Source organism: Ceratotherium simum, chromosome 4 (assembly GCF_057802395.1).
Source record: "Ceratotherium simum simum isolate JZ-2026a chromosome 4, ASM5780239v1, whole genome shotgun sequence".
NCBI classification, from domain to species: domain Eukaryota; kingdom Metazoa; phylum Chordata; class Mammalia; order Perissodactyla; family Rhinocerotidae; genus Ceratotherium; species Ceratotherium simum.
In genome coordinates, this window is record NC_141903.1 from 3,899,615 (window position 1) to 3,927,062 (window position 27,448).

At 39.5% G+C, this 27,448-nt stretch overlaps 1 protein-coding gene across 10 annotated transcripts in view; it reads right to left on the reverse strand.

Moving 5' to 3' along the window:
- NSD1 (nuclear receptor binding SET domain protein 1) overlaps positions 1–27,448 on the reverse strand; it is a 164,797-nt gene that overhangs the window by 134,675 nt on the left and 2,674 nt on the right. For 4 of the 10 annotated variants that reach the window (XM_087429324.1, XM_014786072.2, XM_004428474.3 and 1 more), the window contains exon 2: positions 25,897–26,840. In XM_087429324.1, coding sequence (XP_087285450.1) covers positions 25,897–26,823 — 927 coding nt within the window. In that variant the 5' untranslated portion in view covers positions 26,824–26,840. Of the gene's footprint in view, positions 1–23,405; positions 23,541–25,896; positions 26,841–27,448 lie in introns of those variants that run through there. The other 6 variants (XM_087429327.1, XM_087429330.1, XM_087429329.1 and 3 more) reach the window with 4 other exon arrangements.

The following is a 27,448-nucleotide window of genomic DNA, read 5'->3' on the forward strand; positions in this document are numbered from 1 at the left end:
ACTCAAAAGCAGAGTAGAGGATACAGAAGAACGGCTCTGCGAGCTGGACGAAAGACTAGAAGAAATTACCCAAGCTGAACAGGTAAAAGAGAAAAGAATTAAAAAGAGTGAGGACAGTCTAAGGGACCTCTGGGACAACATCAAGTGCACTAACATCCATGTAATAGGTGTCGCAGAAGGAGAAGAGTGAGACAAAGGAGCAGAGAATCTATTTCAAGAAATGATAGATGAAAACTTCCCTAACCTAAGGAAGGAAACAGACATCCAGGTACAGGAAGCACAGAGAGCCCCAAACAAGATAAACCCAAAGAGGCCCCCACCAAGACACATCATAATCAAAATGTCCAGAATTAAAGATAAAGAGAGAATCCTAAAAGCCGCAAGAGAAAGTCAAGTTACATACAAAGGAAACCCCATAAGGCTATCAGCTGACTTCTCAGCAGAAACCTTACAGGCTAGAAGAGAATGGCATGATATATTTAAAGTGCTAAAAGGAAAAAACTTACAGCCAAGAATACTCTACCTAGCAAGGTTATCATTCAAAATGGAAGGAGAGATCAAAAATTTCCCAGACAAGCAAAAATTAAAGGAGTTTGTCACCAAGAAACCAATGCTACAAGAAATGTTTAACATTTCTTTAAAGGGACTGATTTAAGGGGAAAAGAGAGGACCACAAATAGGAAAAAATTATCTATTTCCATGATAAGAGGGTAATGGATACAAATGCACAAAAAAGAGGTTAGATATGATATCAAAAACATAAAAGGAGGGAGGAGGGGAGTTAAAGAGTAGAGCTTTCAGACAGAGGTCAAACTAAAGAGACCACCAATTCTGTATAGAAGGAAGGAACAGAGGACTACTAAAACACTGAGAAAAAATAAGTTAAAAAATGGCAGTAAGTACATACTTATCAATAGCTACTTTAAACGTCAATGGACTTAATGCTCCAATTAAAAGGCACAGGGTGGCTGACTGGATAAAAAACAAGACCCATATATATGCTGCATACAAGAGACACACTTCAGACCTAAAGACACTCACAAACTGAAAGTGAACATGATGTAATCTATGCAGAAATAGAAGTATAATGATGTAAACCTGAAATTTATACAATGTTATAAACCAATGTTACTGCAATAAACAAAAAATTTAAAATGATACTCAACAGTGAAAAAATGAAAGCTTTTCCTCTAAGATCCAGAAGGAGGCAAGGATGTCCACTTTTACCACTTCTATTCAACATAGTACTGGAAGTTCAATTAGACAGGAAAAATAAATAAAAGGCACCCAAATTGGAAAGGAAGAAATAAAATGATCTGTTTGCAGATAACATGATGCCTGTGCAGAAAACCCTAAAGACTCCACAGAAAAAACTATAAGAACAAACAAATTCAGTAAAGCTGCAAGATACAAAAATCAGTAGTATTTCTTTACATTAACAATGAACTAACTGAAAAGGAAATCAAGTAAACAATCCCATTTACAATAGCATCAAAAAGAATAAAATACTTAAGAATAAACTTAACCAAGGAGCTAAAAGACTTATACAAGTGAAAACTTTTATAAAACACTGATGAAAGAAATTGAAAAAGACAAATACAAAAGACGTTCGTGTCCATGGAATGGAAGACTTAGTATTGTCAAAATGTCCATATTACTCAAAACAATCTACAGATTCAATGCAAACCCTATCAAAATCCCAATGGCATTTTTTATAGAAATAGAAAAAAAAAAACTTAGAATTCATATGGAACCACCAGAGACTCCCAAATAGCCGAAGCAATATTGAGCAAAAGAACAAAGCAAGAGGCCTCACATTTCCTAATTTCAAAATATATTACAAAGCTACAGTAATAAAAACAGACTTATCAATCAATGGAACAGAACAGAGAGCCCAGAAATAAACCCACACATTTACAGTAAACTGATCTTCAACAAGGGAGGCAAAAATACAATGGGCAAAGGACAGTCTCTTCAATAAATGGTGCTGGGAAAACTGGATATCCACATGCAAAAAAATGAAACTGGAGCCTTAACTTCCACCATACACAAAAATCAACTCAAAATGGATTAAAGACTTAACATAAGACCTAAAACTGTAAAACTCCCAGAAGAAAACATAGAGGAAAAGCTTAACACTGGCCTTGGCAATGATTTCCTGGATATGACAAAAAAAGCACAGGAAACAAAAGGAAAAACAGACAAATGGGACTACATCAAACTAAAAAGCTTCTAAATAGCAAAGGAAACAATCAGCAAAGTGAAATGGCAACCTACAAAATGAGAGAAAATATTTGCAAACCATTTATCTGACAAAGGGCTAATATCCAAAAATGTATAAGGAACTCTTACAACTCAATAGCAAAAAACAAACAACTTGATTAAAAAATGGGCAAAAGGGGGCCAGCCCCATGGCGTAGTGGTTAAGTTCAGCGTGCACCCCTTCGGCGGCCCGGGTTCCTGGGTGTGGACCTACACCACTCATCAGCAATGCTGTGGCGGCAACCCACATATAAAGCAGACGAAGACTGACACAGATGTTAGCTCAGGGCTAATCTTCCTCAAGTAAAAAAAAAAAAAAAAAAAAACAAGGAAGATTGGCTGCAGATCTTAGCTCAGGGCTAATCTTCCTCAGGGGGAAAAAAAAAATGGGCAAAAGATCTGAAGACATTTCTCCAAAGAAGACATATAAATGGTCAACAGGATACATGAAAAGGTGCTCATCACTGATCATCAGGGAAATGCAAATCAAAACCACAATATGGGCCGGCCCCGTGGCTTAGCGGTTAAGTGCACACGCTCTGCTGCTGGCAGCCCAGGTTCGGATCCCGGGCGTGCACCGACGCACCGCTTCTCCGGCCACGCCGAGGCCGCGTCCCACATACAGCAACTAGAAGGATGTGCAACTATGACATACAACTATCTACTGGGGCTTTGGGGCAAAAAATAAATAAATAAAAATAAAAATTATTAAAAAAAAAAAACCACAATATGGTATCACATAATATCTGTCAGGATGGCTATTATCAAAAAAAATCTAAAAGATAACAGGTGTTGGTGAGGATGTAGAGAAAAGGGAACCCTTGTACATTGTTGGTGGGAATGTAAATGGGTACCATGGAAATCAGTATGGAAACTCCTCAAAAAATTAAAAAGATAACTACCATATGATCCAGAAACCCTGCTTCTGGGTATATACTCTAAAAAACCGAAATCAGGGGCCAGCCCAGTGCCAAAGCGGTTAAGTTCGTGCGTTCCACTTCAGTGGCCCAGGGTTCGCCAGTTCGGCTCCTGGGCGCAGACCTACTCACCACTCATCAAGCCATGCTGAGGTGGTGTCCCACATAGAAGAGCTACACCTCTACAATTATGATATACAACTATGTAGTGGGGCTTTGGGGAGGAAAAAAAGAGGAAGATTGGCAACAGATGTTGGCGCAGGGCCAATCTTCCTCAAAAAAAAGAAGTGAAATCAGGATCTCAAAGAGATATCTGCACTCCCATGTTCGCTGTAGCATTAGTTACAACAGCAAAGACTTGGAAACAACCAAAAGGTCCATAAACAGATGAATGGATGAAGAAAATGTGGTATATACATACAATGGAATGTTATTCAGCCTTCGTTTTAAGAAGGAAATCCTGCTACTTGCTAGAACACAGATGAACATGGAGGATATTATGCTAAGGAAAATAAGCCAGACATAGAAGAACAAATTCTACTATATAGAAATCCAAAATGGTCAAATTCATGGAAGAAAGTAGAATGGTGGGCCGGCCGGGTGGCACAGTAGTTAAATGCGCGCGCACCACCCTGTCCGGAGTTCGCAAGTTTGGATCCCTGGAGTGCACCAACGCACCGCTTGTCAAGCCATGCTGTGGCGGCGTCCCATATAAAGTAGAGGAAGAGTAGAGGAAGATCGGCTCGGATGTTAGCCCAGGGCCAATCTTTCTTGGCGAAAAAGAGGAGGATTGGCATCGGATGTTAGCTCACGGATGATCTTCCTCACAAAAAAAAAAAAAAAAAAAAGAAAAAAGAAAGTAGAATGGTGGTTACCAGGGGCTGGGGGAGGAGGAATCAGAGATGTGTTAGTCAAAGGGTATACAGTTTCACTCATGCAAGAAAAGTCCTAGAGATCTACTGTACAGCATAATGCATATAGTTAACAATACTGTATTATATACTTAAAAATGTGTTGAGGGTAAATTTTATGTTTAATGTTTTTAACAAAAAAAAAAGGAGAGAGGAAACTTCTAGAGGTTATGATTAAGTATATGGCATTATATGTGGTGATAGTTTCATGGGTGTATATTCATCTTCAAATTCATCAAGATGTATACATTAAATATGTACAGCTTTTTTGTATGTCAATCATACCTCAACAAAAAAAATAAAACAGGAAACAAAAGTTCAACAAAACTACCATATGGCCCAGATATTCTTTTCCTGGGTACATATCCAAGAGATTTAAAAACAGGTATTCAAATAAAAACTTGTACACAACTATTCACAACAGCATCACTCATCATAGCCAAAAAGTGGAAACACACCAAATGTCCATCAACTGATGAATGGATAAACAAAATGTGATATATCTACACCATGGAACATTATTCAGCCACAGGAAAGAATGAAGTACTAACACATACTTCAATATGGATGAACCTTGAAAACATGATGTTAAGAAGCCAGAAACAATAGGCCACAAATTTTGATCATATTTATATGAAAATGTCCAGTATATGTATATCCATAAAGACAAAAAGAAGATTAGTGGTAGCCAGGGGTTGAGGGCAAGGGAGAATGGGGAGTGATGCTTAATGGATAAGGAGTTTCTTTTTGAGGTGATGAAATGTTCTGGAATTAGATAGTGGTAATAGTTGCACAACATTGTAAATATAAGAAATGCCACTGAATTACACACTTTAAAATGGTTAAAATGGTGAATTTTAGGTTATTTAAATTTTACTTCAATGAAAAGAAAAAGTTAAGCATCTAGCTTCCTAAGTAACTATTTTTTAAATAGAACATCCAGGGGCCAGCCCTGTGGCGTAGCAGTTAAGTACACGCCCTCCGCTTCCGCGGCCCAAGAGTTCGGATCCCAGGTGCACACAGATGCACCGCTTGTCAAGCCATGCTGTGGCGGCATCCCATATAAAGTAGAGAAAGATGGGCACGGATGTTAGCCCAGGGCCAATCTTCGTCGGCAAAAAGAGGAGGATTGGCATTGGATGTTAGCTCAGGGCTCATCTTCCTCACAAAAAAAAAAAAAAATAGAACATTCATATCTGGTTATGATAAACTGAAAGCACATTTCATTACTTCATAGTTACACTTATATTATGGTTATTAGTAAACAGACATAACTCAAAAGTCAGAGGGGTCGGCACAGTGGCATAGTGGTTAAGTTCACGTGCTCTGCCTTGGCAGCCGGGGTTCACTGGTTCGGATCCCATGCACGGACCTACACACTGCTTGTCAAGCCACGCTGTGGCAGCGTCCCACATACAAAATAGAGGAAGATGGGCACAGATGTTAGCTCAGGGACAATCTTCCTCACGAAACAAAAAAGAAAAAGTCAGACAGAAATAAATCCTCAGACTAGACAGAAGTTAACATTTCACTTTGAAGTACAGGGAAAGATTTGCAGATGTCACTTGTCTTTCTATTCACGTTTTTAGGCCAAATTGATGTGCAGACTTGAGAAAAATTAATAATCAAATTTCTGCCTCTCATTTTAACCTCCCATACATTTACTAAAAATACATTATGTAATGAACAGTGCCTTAAGTCCTTTGCAACAGGTGAGGCAGCATAGCAGAGACAAAATGCTCTGAAGCCAGATAGCCTCAGCTAGAATACCACCACCATCACTTGGGAAACCACTTAATCTCTCGAAGCGTCCATCTCCTAATGTGTAAACCCAAAATAATGGCTTTACCTGGCAATTTATGTGGGGTTGTTCTGAGGATTAAATGAGATAATACTTATTAAGTGCTTAGTACAGAGCCTGGTTGCCCAGCATATGGTACTCATTATATGTTAACAATGATAATTAACAATAGCAGCAAATACCCACCATGTACTATGCACTGTGCTAGGAGTTAATTTTCAAAACATCTTATAGATTAAGAAACAGAGGTTGAGAGGTCACTTGTCAAAGGCAAACACAGGAGTCAAGTCTGGTCTCAAATGGAGATCTGTCAAACTCCAAAGCCCACATTCTTTCTACAACCCCAAGCTGCCTTTCTATATAAGACACTTCATTCATCTTTATTGCTTTGTCATTATATGTCAACTGGGAGGGAAGTTAACTAAATTACTTCACATTTACTATAGAAAAGTACAGACAAAACATAATAAAGTTAAATACAATATTTACAAATGCTATTACTTTTTTAAAAACTGTAATGACTTTCAGTCTGGTTAACAAAACCTCAGTAACAGTTTAAAGACTGTCATAACTTTTTTTGTGTGTGAGGAAGATCAGCCCTGAGCTAACATCCATGCGAATCCTCCTCTTTTTGCTGAGGAAGACCGGCCCGGAGCTAACATCTATTGCCAGTTCTCCACCTTTTTTCTCCCCAAAACCCCAGTAGATAGGTGTATGTCATAGTTGCACATCCTTCTAGTTGCCGTATGTGGGACGCCACCTCAGCATGGCTGGACGAGCGGTGCATCGGTGCACGCCCAGATCCGAATCAAGGCCACCAGTAGCGGAGCACGTGCACTTAACCGCTAAGCCACGAGGCCAGCCCCTGTCATAACTTTTAATGAGATTTAATCTATGTTTTTTTCCTAGTGAGTAGCAACCAAAATTAACAAACAGATTAATAACAGATTCAAAAATCAAAGTTTACAATCCAAGTAGAAAAAAATATAATTTCAATCACATAAATAAAAAATGGGAGACTTTAGGGAAATACCTAGACCTGACTACATCCTCCAATACCATCCCTTCCTGCTCCACTCTCCCAGCCTAATCATGGCGTAGTGAACTCCTTATTCTCCCAAAGCAGCAGCTATTTCAATCCTTGGAATCCTAAATCATATTCCTCTCGGCCTAGCACACGGTGCCCTACCCCAACTTCTACCACATTTCCGCCTTACAAATGCCTGGCACATAAAAAATAACTGAGTGATGAATGAATGAATGAATGAATGAATACATGTACCGTCTCAGTTAATGCTGGCAATTTTCAAAATGTAAAACTATAATAAAATGTTCTTGGTAAAGTCACTTTTAATTGAAAACTCAGAAAGTAACTCCTAAAAATAATCACCTAAAAAAATGAAGTGAAACTCATTCTATTAGGAGAGTATTACACTGATAACAAAAACAGACTAAGACATCAAAAGAAAACTACAAACTGGTATCCCTTATGCATGAAGATGGAAAAATCTTCTAGAAAATACTAGCAACCCAAATGCAGCAACACAAAAAAATATTATATACCATGAACAAGCAAAATTTATCCCAGGAATGCAAAGCTGGTTCAAAATACCAAAAAGATCAATCAAGGTAATATACCATATTAAAGTAACGAAGGGAGGGAAAAAACATATGATCATCTCAATAAAAGGAAAAACATTTGACAAATGCTGACACTCTTTCATGATAAAAACATTCAACAAACTAGGAATAGAAAGGACCTTCCTCAGTCTGATAAAAGGCATATACAAAAAACTCAAAAAAATCATACTTAATGGTAAACAACTGAATGCGTTCCCTCTAGGATCAGTAACAAGAGAAGGATGTCCACTCTTGCCATTTCTATTCAACATCATACTGGAGGTTCTATCCAGGATAATCAGGCAAGAAACATTAATAAAGCATTAGGATTAGAAAGGAAAAAGTAAACCATCTCTATTTACATATGACATGACCTTGTATACAAAAAATTCCTACAAAATTTTTAAAACTATTAAAACTAATAAATGAGTTCAGCAAGATTACAAGATACAAGATCAACATACAAAACCCATTGTATTTCTATATACTAACAATGAACCATCCAAAAATAAAATTAGCAATTCCATTTACACTAGCATCAAAAAAATAAAATACTTAGGAATAAATGTTTAAAAAGGAATGCAAGGGGCCGGCCCGGTGGCGTAGCGGTTAAGTTTCACGCACTCCACTTTGGCAGCCCAGGGTTCCCAGATTTGGATCCTGGGCACAGACCTATGCACTGCTCATCAAGCCACGCTGTGGCGGTGGTCCCACATACAAAATAGAGGTAGATTGGCACAGATGTTAGCTCAGGGCCAATCTTCCTCAACAATCAATCAATCAATAGGAGTGCAAGACTTTTTATATGCTGAAAACTACAAAACACCATTGAAAGATATTAAAGAAGACCTAAATAAATGGAAAGATATCCCATGTTCACAGATTTGAGATAATATTATCAAGATGATGATAAGACCCAAAATGATCTACAGATTCAACACAATTTCTATCAAAATTTCAGTTCCCTTTTGTGCAGAAACTGACAAGCTGATCCTAAAACTTGTATGAAAATGCAGGGGACCCAGAATATCCTAAACAATCTTGAAAATGAAAGAGAGGACTCATACTTCCTGATTTCAAAACTCACTACAAAGCTACATCAATTAAAAATGTGTGGCAGTGGCCGGCCCGTGGCTTAGCAGTTAAGTGCACGCGCTCTACTGCTGGCGGCCCGGGTTTGGATCCCAGGCGCGCACCGACGCACCGCTTCTCCGGCCATGCTGAGGCCGCGTCCCACATACAGCAACTAGAAGGCTGTGCAGCTATGACATACAACTATCTACTGGGGCTTTGGGGGAAAAAAAATAAATAAATAGAAATTAAAATAAATAAATAAATAAAAATGTGTGGCACTGGCGTAAGGATAGACATATAGATCAATGGAAGAATAGAATTGAGAGTCCAGAAATAAATCTCTATGTGTTTTCAACAAGAGTGCCAAGACCATTTAACAGGGAAAGAATAGTCTTTCAACAAATGGTGCTGGGCCAAATGGATACCCACATGCAAAAGAAGTTGAGAACCTACCTCACACCATATATGAAAATTCAAAATGGATCAAAGACCCAAATGTAAGAGCTAAAAATATAACTTTTAGGAGAAAACATAGGAGTAAATCTTCCTGATCTTGAATTAGGCAATGGTTTCTCAGACATAACACCAAAGGAACAAGTGAAGAAAAAAAAAACAGATAAATTGGACTTCATCAAAATTAAAAACCTTTGCACTTCAACAATACCGTGAAGAAAATGAAAAACCCCACAGAATGGGAGAAAATATTTGCAAATTATATCTGATAAGGGACTTATATCCAGGATATATAAGGAATTATTACAACTCAACAAAAAGATAACTCAATTTTTTAAAAGTAGGCAAAGGATTGACATAGACTCTCCAAAGAAGCTATACAAATCGTCAATAAGCACAAGAAAAGATGCTCAACATCATTAGTCATCAGGGAAATGTAAATCAAAACCACAATGAGAGGGCCGGCCCTGTGGCTTAGCGGTTAAGTGCATGCGCTCCGCTGCTGGTGGCCGGGGTTCGGAGCCCGGGCGCGTACCAACGCACTGCTTCTCCAGCCATGCTGAGGCCGAGTCCCACGTACAGCAACTAGAAGGATGTGCAGCTATGACATACAACTATCTACTGGGGCTTTGGGGGAAATAAATAAATAAATAAATAAATAAACCACAATGAGATAACACTTAACACTCACTATGATGGCTAAAATAAAAAACAACAAGTGTTGGCAAAAATATAAAGAAATTAGAACCCTCATACATCGATAGTGGGATTGTAAAAGTCCAGTCATTGTGCAGTTTGGCAGTTCCTCAAAATGTTCAACATAGAGTCACTATATGACCCAGCAATACCACTCCTAGGAATATACCCAACAGAAATGAAAACATATATTCACACAAAAAACCAGTACACAAATGTTCATAACAGCCAAAAAAGTGGAAACAAAATGTCCATCAACTGACAAATGGATAAACAAACTGCGGTATATCGACACAATGCAATATTATTTGGCAATAAAATGGAATTAAGGGGCCGGCCCCGTGGCTTAGCGGTTAAGTGAGCGCGCTCCGCTGCTGGCGGCCCGGGGTTCGGACCCCCGGCGCGCACCGACGCACTGCTTCTCTGGCTATGCTGAGGCCGCATCCCACATACAGCAACTAGAAGGATGTGCAGCTACGACATACACTATCTACTGGGGCTTTGGGGGAAAACAAAATAAATATAAATAAATAAATAAATAAATAAATAAATAATCTTTAAAATGGAATTAAGAACTTACACATGCTACAACGTGGATAAATCTGAAAATATTATGCTAAATGAAAGAAGTGAGACACAAAAGGCCACAGATGATATGATTCCATTTATATGAAATATCTAGAATAGAAAAATCTATAGAGACAGAAAGTAAATTAGTAGTTGCCAGAGACTGGAGGAGGGGAGAACAAGGAGTGACTGCTGGCTACAGGGTTTCTTTCGGGGTGATAAAATCTTCTTGAATTAGACAGTGGTTTTGGGTGTTCAACTCTGTAAATACACTAAAGCCACTGAGTTGTACCCTTTAAGAGGGTGAATTTTACAATATGTGAATTATATCTTGATTTTTAAAATGCAGTTACTATGCTTTTTAAAATTGTTAATTATATAAGCTGGGAGGAGGGAGAAGTAGGAAGTTGCTTAATGGGTAGAGTTTCAGTTTTCCAAGATGGAAAGAGTTCTGGAGAATGGTGGCACAAAAATGTGAATACAGGTTTTCCCTGCTATCCAAAAGTTCGCTTCACGCCACCCTGCTTTTACAAAAGACCTACATTAGTACCTGTTTTCACTAAGAGAAAGAAACCTGAAGGATTTTCACTTTTACGAAAAAAGGTGAAACTTGAAAATAGCATTTGGCGTCTGTTTTGCAAAGAGCCATTATAGAGGCTAAGCAGTCAAGCATACTGTCGCATTTCATGCCTCCCACATCAGCCACAGCAGACCAGAAATCTTGATCTTCAACATCAAGGCAGGCTGACCTGCTTGTCCTGATGTACTCAGGCGACAATGAGATGGTACCAGATGACCCTCTTCCTCTCTCCTACACCCCAAGACTCCTGTACCTCCCATCACTCCAATCTTCAACAACTCAGCCTAACACACCATGATCATCATCACCACCTCTCAGACTTCCAGTGTGCCCACTGTCTTCCCAATTCTAGTAAGTGAAACTGTACCACACACATAGTGGTCCCCCCTTATCCGCCGTTTCACTTTCTGCACTTTCAGTTATCCTCAGTCAACCGCAGTCTGAAAATATTAAATGGAAAATTCCAAAAATAAACAATTCATAAGTTCTAAATTGCACACCATTCTGAATAGCGTGATGAAATCTACTGCCATCCCACTCCGTCCACCCCAGACGTGAATCATCCTTTTGTCCAGCTTATCCACACAGTATATGCTACCCACTCATTAGTCACTTGGTAGCCCTCTCAACTGGCGTGGTATCACAGTGCTCGTGTTCAAGTAACCCTTATTTTACTTAATAATGGCCCCAAAGCAAAAGAGCAGTGATGCCGGCAATTCAGATACGTCAAAGAGAAGCCGGCAGGGGTCGGCCCAGTGGCATAGTGGTTAAGTTTGCGTGTTCCACTTCGGCGGCCCAGGGTTCACAGGTTCAGATCCCAGGCAACGGCCTGTGCACCACTCATCAAGCCATGCTGTGGCAGCATCCCACATATAAAAATGAGAGCAAGATGGGCACAGATGTTAGCTGAGGGCCAATCTTCCTCAGCGAAAAAAGGAAGACTGGCAACAGATATTAGCTCAGGGCTAATCTTCCTCACCAAAAAAAAAAAAAAAGAAGCCAGTAAGTGCTTCAAGTAAAAAGGTGAAAGATCTTGACTTAATAAGGAAAGAAAAAAATTGCACGCTGGGGTTGTTAAGATTTACAGTAACTTTTATTACAGTATATTGTCATAACTGTTATATTTTATTATTATTGTTGTTAATCTCTTACTGAGCCTAACTTATAAATTAAACTTTATCATAGATACATACGTATAGGAAAAAACATAGCATATATAAGGTTCCGTACTATCCTTGGTTTCAGGCATCCACTCAGGGTCTTAGAACATTTCCCTCTGCGGATAAAGGGGAACTACTATACGCTATTTCTATTTTATACAGGCTGTGTATTCATCATATCATTCCTGCTTTTACTATATGTTAGTGTTATTTTAGGTTTTATGTGTTATTTGGTATGATTTGGTAGGCTATTTTTTGGGTCTGGGAACACTCAAAAATTTTTCCCAGGCCCAGCCCCGTGGCCAAGTGTTTAAAGTTCTGCACGCTCTGCTTAGGCAGCTGGGTTCGCAGGTTGGGATCCTGGGTGCCAACCTATTCCACTCACCAGTCATGCTGTGGAGGTGTCCCACATACAAAAAAAATAGAGGAATATTGGCACAGATATTAGCTCAGGGCTAATCTTCCTCTAGCAAAAAGAAGAGGAAGACTGGCAACAGACATTAGCTCAGGGAAAATCTTCCTCAGCAAGGAAAAAAAAAATTTTCCCACGTAAATTAAATGGTAATTTCTTCTTTGCTTTATGCCATTTTGGCTTGGGAAAGGTTTCACAGGAATGCTCTACTTTCAGATAGTGGGGGAAACCTGTATACTTAACACTACTGAACTGCACACTTAAAAATGGTTAGGATGGTCAATTTTATGCTATGTGTATTTTACCACAATTAAAAATAAAAACTAGGGGCTGGCCCCGTGGCGTAGAGGTTAAGTTCGGCGTGCCCCGCTTTAGCAGCGCCGGTTCACAGGTTCAGATCCCAGGCACGGACCTGCACCACTCATCAGCCATGCTATGGTGGCGACCTACATACAAAATAGAGGAAGACTGGCACAGATATTAGCTCAGGGCTAATCTTCCCCAGCAAAAATAAATAAATAAACACTAAATAAAGAGAGAATCCCCACTGAAATAGGCACATTCATATATTGCTGATTGGGAGTGTAAACACTCCCCACTCTTAATGGGGAACTTGGCAATACCTTTGAAAATTATAAACATATTTAACTTTTACAATTCTAGTTATAGAGATTTATCCTACAGATGTATTTGCATACTTTCAAAACTGCTTGTGTGTCTGGATGTTCACTTTCAGCAAGAGAGTATTTGAATTGAAAATGTCCATATATTCATCCAATAGAATACTATACAGGTGAAAAATAGAATGAGAAAATTATATTTTAAAATGGCAAGATCTCAACAATATATTACATGAAAAGCAAGATTAGGGCCGGCCCCGTGGCTTAGCGGTTAAGTGCACGCACTCCGCTGCTGGCAGCCCGGGTTCGGATCCCGGGCGCGCACCGATGCACCACTTCTCTGGCCATGCTGAGGCCACGTCCCACATACAGCAACTAGAAGGATGTGCAGCTATGACATACAACTATCTACTGGGGCTTTGGGGGAAAAAAAAATAAATAAAATTATTTTTAAAAAAAGCAAGATTAAATGTGCACAATATGCTACATTTGTCATTAAAAAGGTTGGAGGGGCCACAGGAATTGAAGGTGTTAACTGAGCAAAGTACAAGGGCCCTTCACTGGTTACCTTTCTATATTATATCATATACCTATTCAATCATATACCTATTCAAAAATTCAGTTTGAAAAAACAAGGTCCATTAGCTCATCTTAAAAGTAAAAAGTGGTTAATCACTGTCTATTCTGTACACTTAAGCTTTCTCCTTTAATTAAAACTATTCATTTCTTGTTGGGTGGGTGTGGTAATCAGCCTCCCAGATGGCCCCCAATGATCCCCACCTCATGGTATTCACGCCCTTGTGTATGCCTCTCCCACACTGTATCTCCTTGGATCTCCGTTTGGTTTCTCCTTCTCTCTTGGATCACTCACTCTGGGGGAAGCCAGCTGCATACTGTGAGCAACCCTACAGAGAGGCTCAGATGGCAAGGAACTGATGCCTCCTACAAACAGCCAGCAGCCATATGAGTGTGCCATCTTGGACACGGATCTTACAGCCAGCCTTCAGATAACTGTAGCCCTGGCCAACATCTTGCTTGCAGTATCATGAGAGACTCTGAGCCAGAACACCCAACTAAGCCACTCCCTGACTCCTAACCCTATGTGAGATAAATGTTTATTGTTATCGGCTACTAAATTTGACGGTAATTTGTTAGGCAGAATAGATAACTAATACAGAGGGAAACATCCCTTCCACAGCTCTAAGAATTTATGTTTTCAAAAAGGCTATTAAAAACCTATAAAAATTATCATCAGCAAAGTGCCAGATAGTACAATAAAATCCCATTAAATCAATAGGATTGTAGCAGATATGATTTCTTTAAATGTTTATAAGTCTGTAAAGCTGGTTTATCAAATATATAGAAACACAGCAAGCTTTGAATCAATGAAAGAAATTCTGTAAAACACTGATCTGGCTATATGAAAATTGAAACTTGGGCTGTAAAACTAGAGAACATCATTAACTAAAATGAAAAACAGATTGAGAAGAAATATTTATAGCCAGTAAGATATAAGGATAATAGCTATAAAACACCAAAATCCAAAAGGATATAAACACAAAGGTCATAGGAAAAATATAAACAGTAAACAAACAAAAATCATTTTCAACAATAAAGTTGTATTAATTAAATCAGTCTTGTGGTAGTATTATGCACCCATTTAATAAAGAAAAAAACTTAAAACAGCAATGCTATCAAAAGTTGGCTTTGCTATCAGCGAAGCAAATGCTAGACTTACACACTATTTAGAACTGTGAAAATGGTACAATCCTTTTGGAAAACCATGCAGAAGTAGGTATGCCAAGAGACAAAAAAAATTTAACCTACTGCCCTGATAATTCCACTATCAGCAGTTTATCTTTAGGAAATAATTCCACAGACATTACTATGAAATTAATAAGACCTATCAAGACTTTACTTACAACTCTAATATCTACTCCACCAAAAAACTAATTTCAGTGGTTTAATTACCTGCACTATAACACTTCTCCACCAAAGCTCTACTATGTTAAAAAAAGCACTTGAAATGTAGAAGTGTATTACCTCTCAACTGTTCTGCAATTCTTTACAGATCACAGCATGGTGGAAGTGCTGTTTCTTGACATACTAATTAAAAAAATAGATTCAACATACTGTCCATGGAACCTGCAATGTTAAAGAAATGCCTTTGGACGTAAAATTCCAATGACAATTAGCATGGCATTGATGTCTGTTATTTTTACTGGGTTCAGGTATAACTTGCACATTGCTTGCTCTCACCAGGGATCCCCAACAGCTCTAATTACAGCATCAAGAGAAATTAGAGATGACAAGGGGAATATACCCTCATAATTTATAAAGAAAGACTACCTTCAGACTCTTCCTGGTATATAAGGGGATATCATATAACCAGTAATTATTTTTAATTTAATCAAATGTATAAATATAATTGTTCATTCTCCAAAATGGATTTTATCCTTCTAGCAATCTTTAACAGAGTATTATGGTATTTTATATAAGGTCACTAGAGATGTGAAAAGAACTTCAGAAGCCTTAATAAAGTAATTTCACCTAATAACCGCAACAAACACTAACATCTGTTCCAATTTATAAAGGGAAACTACAAATATGTATGATTTTATTAGTTCTCAAATTATCTAAAAGTGGAAGCAATATTTAAAAATTATGGTTTGTATACAGCCATTATGAAGAATGTAGATCATCTAAAATATATAAAAAACTCAACAGTAAAAACAAACAATCCAATTAGAAAATGGGCAAAAAACATGAATATATTTCACCAAAGAGAATATACAGATGGCAAATAAGCACATGAAAAGATGTTCAACATCAGCTATCAGGGAAATGCAAATTAAAACCATAATGAGACATCATTATATAACTATCAAAATGGCTAAATAAAAATAGTGACAACACCAAATGATGGCAAAGATGCAGGGAAACTGGATCACTCATATACTGCTGCTGAGAATGTAAGTAGTACAGTCACTCTGGAAATCAGTTTGGCAGTTTCTTATAAAAGTAAATATGCCATTATGATATGATTCAACAATTGTACTCTTGGGCATTTATCCCAGAGAAACGAAAACTTATGTTCACACAAAAACCTGTACATGAATGTTCATAGCACTTTACTTCTAACAGCCAAAAGCTAGAATAGGCCCAGATATCCTTCAACAGGTGAATGGTTAAACAAACTGTGGTATATATGTACCATGGAATACTACTTACTAATATAAAGGAATAAAATACTGATATATTCAATAACTTTGATAAATCTCCAGGGAATTACACTAAGTGAAAAAATCCCAATTCCAAAAGGCTGCATACTGTATGATTCCATTTATACAGACATTTTTGTAACGACAAAATTTTAAAAACAAAGGACAGATTAGTGGTTGGCAAAGGTTGGAAGAGGAGCTGCCAGGAAGGAGATGCGTGTGGTATAAAAGGGCCACAGGAGAGACCTGGTGGTGTTGGAACGTTCAGTATCTTGACTGTGGTGGTGCCTGTAGAAACCTACACAGGTGATAAAAATGTAGAGAACTTAATACACACGCACAAATGAGTACAAGTAAAACTGGGGACATCTAGAATATGTCCTTATAGAAATACAGAATTTTCTTTAAAAAAAAAAAAACACGAAAAACAAAAATGAGTACACACAAATGAGTACAAGTAAAACTGGGGACACCTGAATCAGACTGATGGATTAAATCAATGTCAATATCCTGGTTGCGGTATCAGACATTTTTGCAAAATATTACCATTGCAAAATGAGGCAAAATACACAAGTGATCTCTCTGTATTATTTCCTACAATTGTATGTCAATCTACATTTGTCTTAATAAAAATTTCAATAATTAACAAAAAGAACAGAGATCTATCTACATGCTCATATGAAAAGATGTCCTTAAATATTAACTGAGGTAGTCAATAACATGTACATCAGGCCACCTGTGTTAGCAAAAGATTTAAAAAGGTATATATATACAAAGAAAATTCTAATAGAATATTAAGAGTGAAAATGACGGAGTATATGAAGGGTGACAGAAATAAAGAAATTTTTACGTTCCATTTTTAAGTATGCCTTTTTTTTTTTTTTTTGTGAGGAAGATCAGCCCTGAGCTAACATTCATGCTAATCCTCCTCTTTTTGCTGAGGAATACCGGCTCTGAGCTAACATCTATTGCCAATCCTCCTCCTTTTTTTCCCCAAAGCCCCAGTAGACAGTTGTATGTTATATTTGCACATCCTTCTAGTTGCTGTATGTGGGACGCGGCCTCAGCATGGCCGGAGAAGCAGTGTGTCGGTGCGCGCCAGGGATCGGACCCGAACCAGGGCCACCAGTAGCAAAGCGTGCACACTTAACTGCTAAGCCACGGGGCCGGCCCTAAGTATGCCTTTTTTTTTTTACCATGAATATTTATTACTTTTCTAACTGAAAAGATTCATAGCAATTTCTTCAAAAGGCTACATTTGAGATCATTAAAAAAGTTTCAGAAATGACTGCTCAATAAAAACCAAACCCACCACCACAAAAGAGGTGGGGTCTCCTTTCAACAGGCTCCCCTGAAAACCAGGGGGTGGAAATGAAACATTTACATCCATGACAAAGGACAACCAGCAAAAAGCAATAATGTAATAAAGTTACACTACTTAATAGTTGTGGTACAGAAAGATACTGATTCTACTGCACAAATTAAATTCTCCTGATTACCAAACAAAAATATGGATCAAATTCTCTTGATTATTAAACAAAAAGAGAAATAGTTAATGTCCTTATCTTACCAATTAAGCAAGAACAGTTTGGAGAATAGAGAAAAAAGCAAAAATACATTTCTCAAAATTCACAACCCGTTCAAACGTGCATTTGGCTCTTGACATATAATAATAATAGGCATCGCTTACAGTGCCAGCTGCTTCATATAAGTTATCTTGTTGCATCCTCTCAAACAACCCTGCAAGAAAGGTACTAGCCCCAATTTAGAAATGAGGAACTGGGCCTCAGAGAAATTAAAGGGACTTCTCCAAATAAACAGGTAGCACAGTACACACTCAAGAGATCTGTTCATCTTAAAACAATTATGATTTAATATTCTTAATTAAGAGATCAAAAGTGAGAATGGAAAGAAAAAAGAATGCTTGAGGTATTAGGGAGCTCAAATTCAAAGGCCTCAGAAATTGAGTGCACGAGGAGATGAAGTCAAAAAAACCTCTGAAGTTTTGAAATTTGGTACATTGAGGATGAAAGCTGACAGTTCACTCATCACCTTCCTACCTAAAATATACTCCTCTCCCCAACTTGTATCTCTGTAATAGCACCATTCATTCTTGCACTCAATAAAAATATGCGTGTCTACTACAAAGAAAGTACCATGCTACACACTGTTAAGATGCAAAGACGAATCAGATAAGGAGCAGAAAGGCATAAGCCAGGGGAGAATATGGAGCAAGGCACCACAAACAGTTCAGTTTGGCTGAACCCAGGGTGCCATGGGTATAGCATATGAGATTTGATAGGTCAGGATGCGGTCCTATCAAAGAGGACACTGAATTTGGGCTTTATTTGTTAGACAAATAGGGAGACGACTGAAGCACTGAAGGTAAAGCTTTAACCAGAGACCTAGTAGTTCTCATTTTGGAGGTCAGAGGTAACTTTGTGTAAGACAGGCTGGGGAGAAAAACTATATGAAGACCAGTGATAAAGACTTCATAGGGGCCGGCCCCGTGGCTTAGTGGTTAAGTGCGCGCGCTCCACTACGGGCGGCCTGGGTTCGGATCTGGGGCGCGCACCGACGCACAGCTTGTCCGGCCATGCTGAGGCAGCGTCCCACATACAGCAACTAGAAGGAAGTGCAACTATGACCTACAACTATCTACTGGGGCCTTGGGGAGAAAAAGGGAAAAAAAGGAGGAGGATTGGTAATAGATGTTAGCTCAGGGCCGGTCTTCCTCAGGAAAAAGAGGACTGGCATGGATGTTAGCTCAGGGCTGATCTTCCTCACAAAAAAAAAAAAAAAAAGAAAACGTTTAAAAAAAAAAAAAAAGACTTCATAGTAAAACAGGAATGAAGAAACAAAAAAGACTGGAGGAATCTGTATAATGTAGAAATAGCACTAGAGGGCCGGCCCCGTGGCTCAGCGGTTAGGTGCGCGCGCTCCGCTGCTGGCGGCCTGGGGTTCAGATCCTGGGCGCGCACCGAGGCACCGCTTCTCCGGCCATGCTGAGGCCGTGTCCCACATACAGCAACTAGAAGGATGTGCAGCTATGACATACAACTATCTACCGGAGCTTTGGGGGGGAAATAAATAAATAAAATTATTAAAAAAAGAAAGAAAGAAATAGCATTAGAATAATTCAACTCTATAGGATGGCATATAAGGCCCATCTTTATACTTTATCTCCTGACAATCCCACTCCTCCCAGATTCCTATCAAAGAATTTCTTGCCACTTGCATATGCTATTCCTTCTTACTTACTGGCATGTCTTTCCTCAAATTATATATAAGCCCCCTGTGAAGTTCTTCTTGATTACTCCAAGCATGCCTTCCTCCACACTCCCACAGCACTGCATCTGTACCAGACCACTTAGTATTCTGTGTGGTCATTGTTTACACTTGTCTCCTCCACACAGTAAAGTTCCTTAAAAACATAGAGTCTGTCTTTCCTTTTTTTAATACTAGCAGTGCCTGACACAGAGGAGGCACTCAGATGTGTTTTGATCATATAAATGAATAAGTGACTTCAAGGTTTCCAGCCTTGATATGAACAGGAGGATAATGCCATCATTAACACAGAAAGAAACTCATGTTTGGCAATAAAAGAGAGAGGTTCAGGGGCCGGCCCTGTGGTGTAGTGGTTTAAGTTCAGTGCACTCTGCTTTGGTGGCCCAGGTTCATGGGTTCCAATCCTGGGCATGGACCTATACCACTCACCAGCCACGGTGTGGCAGCGACCCACACATAAAGCAGAGGAAGACTGGCACAGACAGATGTTAGCTCAGGGACAATCTTCCTCAAGCACAAAAAGAGGAAGACTGGCAACAGATGCTAGCTCAGGGCTAATCTTCCTCAGCAAAAAAAAAAAAGAAGAAGAAGAAGAAGAAGAAGAAAAGAAAGAAAGAAGGGAGGGAGGGGAGGAGGGAGGGAGAGAGGATGGACGGGGAGAGGGAGGGAGGAAAAAGAGATAGGTTCAAAAATGAATACGATACAGGTAGAAGAGAAGTTTGGTTGGCAATTAAATTTCTTGGTCCAAAGCTCAGAAGTCAGGTCAAGAGACTTTTCATACAAGAGAGTAGCAGTAAAGTGAATCAGTGAAAGTGGTTAAGACTGCAGAGAATGAAGCAAAGGGGACGAGAATAAGCAGTCAAAAAAGGACTGTTGAAAGGAGTGGTGATCAAAAGGCTGCAAATCTAGTAGGATAAGTATGGAGGTGTCATTTGTGACCTATGAAAGAACAGTTTTTGCAGAGTGGTGAATACAGAAGCCAATCCATAGAGCTTTAATGAGAGATAAACAAAGGAGACAACTCTTTCAAGAAATTCACCGGTAAAGGAGACAGATAACTGGAGGGGTTACAGAATAGAGCAAGATTCTTTTTTTTTTTTTTGTGAGGAAGATTAGCACTGAGCTAACATCCGCTGCCAATCTTCCTCTTTTTGCAGAGGAAGACTGGCCCTGGGCTAACTTCCGTGCCCATCCTCCTCTACTTTATATGGGATGCCACCACAGCATGGCTTGAAAAGCAGTGCATCGGTCCACGCCCAGGATCCAAACCTGCAAACCCCCGGGGCGCCAAAGCGGAGGGTGTGAACTTAACAGCTATGCCACCAGGCCGGCCCCAATGAAGACTCCTTTAGAATAGGAAGATGTCACCCTGTTTTTAGGCAGAAAAAGTGATGCAGTGGAGAGGTAGAGAATAAAGATCCCAGAGGGCAAGAAGAAAGAGTAATGAATAAAACAAGGTCCTCTAGCAAGGAAGGAGTTGGATAGAAAGCAGAACCCGAAGGGTGTGGAGATAGGATCAATTTTCTTCTCAGAGAGGAAAGGAGAGAGTAGAGAACTGCTGGGATGATGAGGAGAGAATCCCTGAGGAATCATTTCTTCTCAGGCACCAACATAACAAGCCTTGGACATCATCTGCACTCATCTCTCTCCTTCATACCTCAAATCCAGGCAACCCCAGAAGGGCTGCTGATTTCCTTCCTCGGAAATAATCTTTTGGATTTACCCTCTTTTTTTTTTTTTGTGAGGAAGATCAGCCCTGAGCTAACATCCATGCTAATCCTCCTCTTTTTCTGAGGAAGACCGACTCTGAGCTAACATCTATTGCCAATCCTCTTCCTTTTTTTTCCCCAAAGCCCCAATAGATAGTTGTATGTCATAGTTGCACATCCTTCTAGTTGCTGTATGTGGGACACGGCCTCAGCATGGCCAGAGAAGCGGTGCATTGGCACGCCCCTGATCCGAACCCGGGGTGCCAGTAGCGGAGCACGCGCACTTAACCGCTAAGCCACCAGGCCGGCCCCTACCCTCTTTCTTTCTACTACTGACTGCTCGAGTCTAAATTTTAATAGGTTTTTTTTTTTTTTTTTTTGGGAGGAGATCAGCCCCGTGCTAACATCTGCCAATCCTCCTTTTTTTGCTGAGGAAGACTGGCCCTGGGCTAACATCCATGCCCATCTTCCTCCACTTTATATGGGACGCCACCACAGCATGGCTTGCCAAGCAGTGCATAGATGCGCACCCGGGATCTGAACCGGTGAACCCCGGGCCGCCGCAGCGGAGCGCGCGCACTTAACCGCTTCCACCACCAGCCGGCCCCTCAAGTCTAAGTTTTAATTAGTACTGCAACAGACTCCTAGATCCTAACATTGCCTCTACTCTCCCTCAGCCAAAGTTTTCCCAACACAGATTTCATATCACCTATTAGCTAAAATCCCTCACTGGTTCCCAGTTTCTATCACATCAACACCAAATGCCACAGTCTGGATTTCTAGGCCCCATTACCTGACTATAGTCATTCTACCCACCCTATCCCCAAGAAGTACCTTCTGAAAATACTATGTTCATTTAATTCTCCACATCCAAAGTTCCCTTCTAAACCTAACCAAACCAAACCCAACCCAGTCAAGGCCAATTCAAGTCCCACTTCTTCCTTGAAGCCTTGACTGCTCTAGGTTTCAATCATCTCTCCACTCAACTCCTTAACCACTTAAACATTCAAGCACCCCCATACAGGGGGTGGTTTGTGAGTATTTTCTGAATCCCCAAGATTGTACAGGGGTAAGGGGGATAAACCGTTATAACACCAAAATATCTATTTTTCAATGGCAAAAAACAAGTCTCTATTCAAACATCCATCCCATAGACAATATAGTGTCTATCTCCACCTAATGAAGCACTAATTAGTATTACAGTGCAAACCGATTACAAGGTAAAAACTGCAAACAAATCTGGCAAACAGATGCTGTGTTTCTTAAAGTCAATGTAAATAATACGGAAGAACTACTCCAATTACACGCAAGAAAAAGATGATCTAGGTCAACAAGTAAACAAGTGACAGCTGACAATAATAGGACAGGAGCTTCAAAGTGTGATATGATGAACAGCAAAGGATTAAGAAATGTTAGTGAATGACATAATGAAGGGAGGACAGATAAAACAAGATTGGCAAAATATCAGTAATTCTTGAAGCTAGGTAAGGAGTACATGGGGATTTCTACTATTCTCTCTTCTTTGGCATATGCTTAAAATTTTCCATAGTGGACATTTTTAAAAAGAAAACCTTACTAAAACTAATTATGTCTTTAAACATTTTTACAAAAATTTATCCACCTTATGACATGATGAGAAAGTGAAGCAAAATAAAGTATGTCATCTCCTTATTGTACAACTTCACTGGACAAAATTTTTTAAAACTTATTTGACTCTTGGCTTATTGTAACAAATAGCTGCCATCACAACCAAAATTTTGATAAAGCTTTAAAAAACTTATTTTCATAATGCTTAATTTTACTTTTCAATATAAAATGCTAAATAAACCTTTTCCTATTTACTTATGAAATTTTAGTCCTCGTTTTAAGTGGATTCATTTTTAGTGGTCTTCTTTTTAGATAAAGAGGATCACCAGCATAATATGTACGTCAGACCATCCTGGAGCTAGCTACATCCTAAGAACGTTGAGGATCCCCTAATTCACGAATACCGCCATAGAATAAATGCTCCGTAAAACATCTAAGTGAGGAAGAGTAGAAAACAAACAACTGCTGCAAATCAGCCTAGTAAGAAAACAGGAGTTACTTCAGGCCCAGGCAAGAGTGTCAGAGACCTTCAGAAGATACTGAAGAAAACCACGAGTATTCGATACTTCTATGATTTCAAGGGTTTCAGTCTTGTCTCCAAAAATCTCAAGTGTCTTGAAGGTTGACCTATGTCTTCTACGACATCTCTTCTTACTAGAAAGCTATGAAGACAAAATGAGACAATACAGACCAAAGCACTCAATAAACAGTAAGTTATGGCCTCATAGTTAAACTTGGAGCTCTGGGGACCAACCTTCCTTCAAGATTTCATCAAGCACCTCCCATGTACAAAGTACTGTACACTGTATATGTACACTGTCAGGAATCAGAGTATCAACAGAATTAAGTATAAAAGCACCAGGTCAGGATTACTAACTATAATGACAATCATTTCCCATCATTGTACACAGAGAAAATAACTGAAGAACACGCGGGTAAACCGAAGAGGATGCTCATTCATGACAGGAGGCAAACAGCCTGCGTATATAGATAGATACACAAAACAACAGACAATATGATCTTAAATTGTGTGTCTTCCTCTAATTCCAGACAGGGAGTTTACAACCCCCATAACTACCCTTACTCTCACCAAGAGAATCTTATTCTATCACAATATGACACAGAGAATAGGACAAATAGCATTTGCCAAGGATTTTCTAAAATTTCTAGCCCTGAGCATAGGACCTATGAGCACAGAGTAAGTGCTCTATACCTGCCGCATCAATGAACCAACTGTGAATAGTCTGAATATGTCAATAGGGTACGGCTACATAGGAATTATTTTTAATTATACCTTTCCCAAGCTATATTGTTCAACTAAATTTGCATTCTGAGACTGACTTCACTTTTTTAAAATCCTCAGTTAAAAAATATCAAAAGTGAAAATCAAAGCAATAGATTTCAACCACAACCTTGAACTGAAGTCCTAAAAGAATAAATTACAGATACTTGCTTCTTCAAGCCCATCAAGTCTTTGAGCAATTTAGATTTTCTGCCTGGAAAAAAAAATTTATACAAGTTTGCTAACTCCCATTTTAGATGCATAACATACTGTCTACAGGCTCCAATATTTTCAATTGTTTTTAATAGAACCAATACTCCACTGACATCTCTCTGATGAGAACCAGACAGATTTATACTTCCATTTGTATGCTTCTAGAGAAACATCTATCACCACCATCAGATCTAAGTTTTTATGTGAATACAAAGGCAAAACTATATATATGTAAAGTAAATTTCGATGTGAACCCAAGAAAACGGATTTGTCTGAGCTGCTAATAGGTTCCCAACAGTGTATCCACCCTAAAAAATATTCTAGGACAACAGACTCAAGAAAACTACCAAAACAAATTTTTAAAATCTGCAATTGCCAAGCTAAGAAAGCAAGAAGTACTAAAGCATATTTAATATATGAATCAACAGAAACAAAAGCGACACACCCATATTCTCACTCTGTAACTTTGAAGAACAGCAGGACTAAATGGTAAAGTGAATGTTTAATGCACTCAAAATGATCACCACATACCATAAAATTTTTTCTGATTAAATCTCTACATAGTATTTCAGAGGCACTTGTTGGGGGAAAAAAGTCCTCTTCGGTGGCATTACAGGTGACCATGACAATGTGTCTAAGCAGAAACAGAATCAAATATTTAAAGCTGAAAGGAACCTTTTAACAATCAAGTAGTTTCAGATTTTGAAGGTGATGAAACTGAGGCTAAGAGAAGTCAACTGATGATTTAGCTAACTAGAGACAGTCAAGAAACTTTGCATAAGATCAAATAAAAAAGAACTTTACCATTTGCCACCCTCTAACAATGGTACACTGCACTACTGAGTTAACAACTCAAATTAGATTTTTTTCCATTTCTATACACATACACACATACCACACATACACACACACTTCAAAATTAAAAACTAGAAAAAGTTCAAGAGCCTACTCTGATGACGGCAATCATCTCAAGCATAGGATGCTGTACCTTCACAACAGGCAGTTCAGAAAAATTAGCCTAATTTAAATTTTGACTGATGTCCAAGGCTTTCTCATCTTAGCTACTTACAATTTGTGCCCAAAATGCACTTCAATCTGCAGCAAAAGTCACTCCATCAACTAAAAACATAAGCCACGACTTATGTGGAAACAAGAGTCCAGGTAATTAACTGGTTCACTCATGATGTCAGCAAGCCAAAGCCCACTTTAAAAAAAAGCTAAACAAATGTGTACCTCCATCTTGAAAAATTAAGTCTGAACTCAATCAAATGCCCTTAGAAGTTTAACTCTTAGCCAGTCCTCAATGGAGAGTTAATTGGGAAAATCTGAGAAGAACCAAACTCATACAAGAGAGATAAATTTAAAAATCAAAGTAAAATTTCCCCAAAAACCTTATCAATAGAAATAGGCTTTCAGCTGTGAACTGATAAGCAACCAAAAACCAATTAGTTCTAAGTTTTGCTTTAAGTTGCCTGTATATATACATTCATGTATATATTTAAGTTGTACCAAAAACTGCTTACAAATGGCAATTCCTGTGAAGTAGATGATGATGAAGTTCCAGGTAATTCTAGCATGTTTCCTAATGTACTGGTACTGGAGTCTGGATCATCCTGAAAAGATAAATTTATTGAGTTTAATTGCTCTTCTATGGTAATGTTTGTATCTCCTAGTGAAAAGGGGGCTGGGAGAAGGGCTGCTTTTTCATTGCTGCCGTCCACTTCATTTCTTTGCTTATTTTTCTGTGTTTCAGTTTGAGGAGCTAATGGCAAGAATGGCGGTTTGACTGCACCGTGTCTACTCTCTGGTGTGCTGTCTTGTTCATTTCCCATGGCCACGTCTACACCATTCTCTGATTTAGGCTCATAATTGCAGGTGGCATTGGTCTGAGTTTCCTCAAAGATCTCCTCTATACTCTCATCCTCTGCGACTGGCTGTTCTGGGTCCATTTCAGAATCTACATCTGCATCGTCCACACAAGTAAAATTTTCAAAGTGCAGAAAGCCATTCTTGATAGTCTTTGTTACTTTTACCTGGAGTTCAGGGGAGTTATTACAAGAGGGTTCCTGTTTCATAGCAAGTGCTGTTGGACCACCAGGACTCAAGGAAGTGCAAACAATTGGCGACTGAGCTCTTGAATCACTTTTTTCAGGGTCTTGAAAGGATTCTGATCCATCAGTAGACCCATTTAAATACTCTACATTGATCATGGAGGCCAAATCCTGTAGTCTCCGCAGTGGAATGTAACAAGATGGAGAATCTTGTCCATAAGCATTTTGGGATGTTCCACTGGCAGTCGATAACTGCATAGTACACCCATTAAGTGGCTCAGAAAAATTGGATTGACCATTACCGAAAGGGCTGTCCTTGTCTTCAGGGGCATCTAAATTCACTGGATTGGAAAAGGGCAGCAGACAATTTCTTCTAGGTAGTTCACAGGTCTGATCCATCCTGGGCCAGCATCAACCTGGAATCCAAAAACACAGCGATTAATCTGAGTTAATAGGCCACTTGATTCTTATCTTCAAAATGGCAGCCACTTGTCAAGGCCTAGTGGCCTCGATGCCTTTCTGCTGCACTTCCATGGGTGGAAAAAGTTCCCCAGCTGACGATGGAAAAATGGCCTCGGTGAGCCTCCGCAAACTCCATCTTCCCAGAGCTGGGCAGGTCTTGCCACATGGAAACAGCCCGTCCCTTTTTCCTGCACTGCAGACTGGTGGACAGTTGGGCTGAACTAAAATTAAAATCCCTTTGGCAGTAGAAATTCCCAAATCTCAAACGACAATCGTCCTCCCCCTCCCCCGCTGGGGGTCCAGTGGCCGGATCTCCCCAAGGGAGGGAGCTCTGGGGTCCGAGGGGGGCTCCCGGACGCTGCACAAAAAGGTTACCCCCTCCTTCCTGGCTCGCTCGGGCGCAGCGGTCACAATAGCGCTGCACTCTGCGCCCAGCCGGCGCCGGAGCCTTTGCAGCGGCCGTGCACAGGCCGCAGGCGAGTAGGCCGAAGTGGCTGCACCCGAAGCTCGCCTTCCTGACTGCAGGCCTGCTCAGTCCACGGCTGCGGGGCCCGGAGGCCGG